The following is a 5,000-nucleotide window of genomic DNA, read 5'->3' as shown; positions in this document are numbered from 1 at the left end:
ACAGGCATCTTCAGCTTCAACACGGATGACCACTGATCATTCTCTACATCATACATCTCTCCATCCTTTGTTGATTGAATTATTTTTAAAAACAAAAATTAAAATTGCTTAGTATTAAATTTCACATTTAAATATATATTTTGTACATGAAATTGAAAAAATAAAATAATCAATAAACGTGATTATTCAATTACTAATGAATAAATATTTGAAATGAAAGAGTGAAAACGATAAAAATAAGCAAAACAAACCATTGCATTTTGTGTTACTTTTTTACCTCCGAAAACAAAAATCTTATTTCCCGTGCATGTCATAACGTGGGAACGACGTTCCGTCAACATGGGAGCCCTCGGAAACCATTTGTTGCAAGAAGGGTCATACCGGTACACTACATTCCGTACATCGCGACAATCATCCCATCCGCCACTAACATATATCATACCATTCCACACACAACCTGTTAATGGGTGGTTAAGTAGGATTTGTTATAGTTTATTATATATATTATGCAACAATTTTACATGAACTAAATAAATAAATCTATATGTTTACAGATTAATTTGTAAAATAGAAAATTTAAATAAAAGCTTAATGAAATATATTGAAATGATGAGATCAAAGTTAAGTTTAACGTTGAAGTACGGAATCGTTTTCAGTAATTGACGGAAGACGTAAAAAAATCAGAATATGAAATATTTAGAGATGCCCTCACAGAATCAGCAAAGGTAGTTATACTTGTGAAGGACAAAAGAGGTCAGAAATAGATAACAGATGACATCGTATCACTGATGGATGAACAAATGAAGTAAAAAGTTGCAATCCTGCTAGTTACAAAAAGCTGGAAAAAATGGTCAAAAAATGCGTTTAGAGGCAAAGGAGAAATGGTTAAATGACAAGTGCAAAATCATTGAAAAGATCAAAAACAGTAATAAAAATGCAATGTAAAAAACATCAAAGAAATCACTGTAAAAAGTGCCTTGTGCCGTTTCTGGATGCATAAAAGCTAAATCTGGTGAAGTATTCTTAGAGAAAGAAAAAATATACTAGAAAGATGAACAGAATACATTAACGATCTTTTTGATGATATCCGTGGTGAAAAGCCTCCTATTAAAAAAGACGTAGAAGGACCAAAAATACTTAGATTTGAAGTTCGTGTCGCTCTTTCCAAAATGAAATGAAATAAAACGCCAGGTCCAGATGAGATAGTTGTTGAAGAAATTAAATGCCTTGATGAATTTGACATTGAAAAAGTGAGAGAAATTTTGAATGAGATTTATAACAGCGGCAAAATTCCTGAAGATCTATCTAAGTCAATATTTATTGCATTGCCTAAAAAACCTACAAGAACTACATTGAATAATCACCTTCATGAACCATCTTACTAAACTTTTCTTGAGAATTCTGATGATGAGAGCACGAAGCAAAATCAGATCTAAAATTTCAAATATCCAATGTACACAAGTAACGCTATCTTTATGCTACGAATGATCAGTGAACGAGCGATTGAAATAAAGAAAGACTTGTTTGTATGTTAAAGTTTTTTGGTTACATCATGCGGAAGGAAAAAATGGAAAACCTAAGAACTACTGGAAAGATTGCAGGAAAAAGAGATCGCGGTCAACAACAAATAACATTCGTGAAGTTTTTGTGTCACTTGTTGAATATCACCACATTTCAACTACTACAAAGTGTTAACAATCGGGTTTTGTGGATGTCGATGGTCGCCAATATCCTGATTGGATAAGGCACGAGAAAGAAGAATATATATATATATATATAACAAAAAATTGGAATTATATATATATATATATATATATATATATATTTATATACCGGTAAAAGACCATGCTGATAAAAGACCATTATATATATATATATATATATATATATATATATTATATATTATATATATATATTTTTTACAACATTCTATAAATTCTACCGAATGTTTGACGTTAATATGTTTGTAGTTCGTTTTTTCGATTTTTCTCACTAAAGTTTTTTGAAGAAACTAAACGTTCTCCAAAAAACTTTAGTGTGAAAAACGCCAAACATTCGGTAAAATTTATAGAATATATATATATATATATATATATATATATATATATTTATATTTATATATATATATGCTGGAAGGAGACCATAATTAATACAGTATTGTATGAATTCTACCGAATTTTTGGCATTATTAAATTTAAAGTTTGCCATTTCATTTTTCCTTACTAGAATTTTCTGGAAATGGCTCAGTTTGTTAAAAATAAGATTATCCAAGTTTATCATGAAAATTTAATGAAACTGTTGTTATCCGAATTCATCATGCAGATAAGGCTTTATTTCGATTTTTCATAAATCATCTTTAATGCAGGTTTGGTTTAAACCAAATAAAGAAATATAAATATATAAACCAAACCTGCACTGAAGATCATTTATGAAAAATCTAAATAAGGCCTTGTCTGCATGATGAATTCGGATAACAACAGTTTCATTAAATTTTCATGATGAACTTGGATAATTCTATATCCAACAAGTTGAACAATTTCCAAAAAATTCTAGTAAGCAAAATTGAGAAGGGATGAAAGGGTCGGGATTAGGCGAGCGTTGTAGTTCGAGGTTGGAGGAGTTGGAGGAAGGGGTCGTCCCGCGATTGGGATGGAGAAAGCAGGTGGAGAAGGACAGAGTGAAACGGGGTTGCGTGATACATAGGCGAGTGACAGATGTGAATAGCGTCGAGGGGTATTTCGGTTTCATCATAGGTAGCCAAACGGCAACCCCCAATCTCGGGGAAAATGTCGTCTAAAGGTGTGTTGTTGTTGTCTAGTAAGTAAAATTGAAAAACAAACTTCAAATTGATAAATGCCAACAATTATAAATATATATATTGATTATTGTTTTTAGTCTGAGTCTATTTTCTTGTTTCAAAATTAAAATATTTGTTAAATTAATTAAAATTTGTGCAAAAACTTTTACAATTAAATTTGAAATAGATACCAACAATACAAGACATAAAACAGATATTATAGTGCATTAATCATACCTGCCAGATGCGATAGAGCAAGGGGTAAAGGTTCCACCATGTACCATCTGTTTTCACTCGGTGTGTATTTTTCAACCGTGGGAGTTTCACTGCAGTTGGCGGTGACACCAGCAACTGCATATAGCTGGCCAGCTAATCCTCCCAGGTAGAACTGGCGCCTCGCAAGATTCATGCTGCAACACTGAATATTCATGAGATGATGATTATTAACATAAAACTGAGTCACTAGTTAATTTGCTATTGAAATATACTCAATTAAAGTAAAATGCATTAAATGGATGATATATATAATTCAAACAGGGAGCACTTACGTACACATTGCATTAAAGACCAAATTTTTCAATTGAATAATGAGATATTTAGCAAAGAAAAAAAATTATTGATCACAGTACGGAGCACAGACTTAAAGTCAGTCGACTAGTACACTATAGTAGCTATTGATAAGAATGAATAATTCCATCCAAATCCATGTTACAATTAATTTGACAACAATAATTTAAAAAAATGTGTTCTTACAAATACAATTGAAAATTGTAAACCTTAGACCAGGCTGCTGTAACCGGATTGTACCTGGAAACTTTACAAGTAATCGAAGTTTTACGCGGTTTTCCTCCGACCAGATACAAGCAGTTGCCTACCACACAAGCATTATAACCATCCAAATCACGTGGCGGCCCCCGTCTACCTGATGGATTGAATCTGATGGGTTTTGGCTTGGCGGTGCTGTTATCACAGATCTTGCAAGCTTCAACAAAATCATAAACTCGCAGAATATTAAAAAAGTTTCCATCCTGGTCCTGAAACAAAAAATAAATTAGAATCGAATGAAAGTATGTAAAAGTAACCACTTATTTGTAAACAAAATTCAATTCACACCTTGCTTTCAGTTGATCCAATAGCAAAGAGCATACCAAGTGTACGAGAGATATTTGAATCTTTATCTTTATTATGGCAGATATTTAATTTCAGATCATTAAGTACGGCAGTACATTCCTGTTTCTCAGCGGTTGTCATCAGACAGTACCTCACTTCGGTCAACAATTTTTCTACAAAACATTTCCTCGTCTGATCATCTGAAACCCACTTGATAATTAGATTGAAAATATCAATCTCGCTGTCTGCATTTATTTCCTCTGATGCAACCAAGCGAAACATTTCGTCTGGTGATAATGATATTTTAAAGCTTTCTGGGATATCTTTGAAGTTCTTCAACATATACCTAAAAACTTTTTCGATCACCTGGTCAGTTAGAACGTACTTATTTGCTATGTTCAAAATACGAATGCATGTTGACATGTTTAAGTGTTTCAACAAAAATTCAACGTAATTATCAATCATATCATTGATTTGTAGATAGAAGGCACCATCCAATCCTGCTTCTACTTTATTCAACGACTTCAGGCGAGGACGTCTGCCTTCAACCTCGTTGGTTGACAACCTGGATAAATAATCTCTTACTTCTTTCAAAGACTCATTCGTTAAACATTGGAACGTAAGCTCTCTATAATGGGCATCTCTCATTCCACTGTTCACCAAGCCTTGGAAATAATCACTGGTCCGAAGGAGCATGCTTCGGACAACTGGATGACGACCTCCTGTCTCAGAAGTTAGTACAATTTGCTCTTCTGTAGAGCCATCATTACTTTCTACGTCGTCTACATCATTTTTCATTTTCAATTCTGTCACAACTTTGCAATAAATATGAAATCAGATCAAAATATCGGTCATCTAAATGTGTCCGTGTGCGTTAAAAAAAAGATAACCTCTTGCAAGCAATGAAGCTGTAACGAAATTTCATGTTACGTATATTATATATATATATATATATTATACTATATATAATTATATAAATTATATATACTATATATATATATAATATATATATATATATATATATATATATATTATACTATATATTGGATTAAGACTGTCAGAAATGCTATTATTGATGAAAAACACAGCATGT

The 5,000-nt window shown here is 32.1% G+C and overlaps 1 protein-coding gene across 1 annotated transcript in view; it reads right to left on the bottom strand.

Annotated features, from left to right (window-relative positions):
• The window catches only part of HELRODRAFT_166087 (hypothetical protein), a gene marked incomplete at both ends in the record, with an annotated part of 5,006 nt that extends 301 nt beyond the window's left edge, over positions 1 to 4,705 (bottom strand). The window contains 5 exons of the mRNA XM_009033114.1: positions 1 to 65; positions 252 to 457; positions 3,035 to 3,215; positions 3,574 to 3,831; positions 3,911 to 4,705. The exon at positions 1 to 65 is cut by the window's left edge and continues 301 nt beyond it. Coding sequence (XP_009031362.1) covers positions 1 to 65; positions 252 to 457; positions 3,035 to 3,215; positions 3,574 to 3,831; positions 3,911 to 4,705 — 1,505 coding nt within the window. The remainder of the gene's footprint in view (positions 66 to 251; positions 458 to 3,034; positions 3,216 to 3,573; positions 3,832 to 3,910) is intronic.
• Positions 4,706 to 5,000: the final 295 nt, after the last annotated feature.

The sequence above is a fragment of the Helobdella robusta genome (genome assembly GCF_000326865.2).
Source record: "Helobdella robusta unplaced genomic scaffold HELROscaffold_9, whole genome shotgun sequence".
Taxonomy (NCBI): Eukaryota; Metazoa; Annelida; class Clitellata; order Rhynchobdellida; family Glossiphoniidae; genus Helobdella; species Helobdella robusta.
The sequence above is the reverse complement of the archived record's forward strand: the minus strand, read 5'-3'. Positions and strand labels throughout refer to the sequence as shown.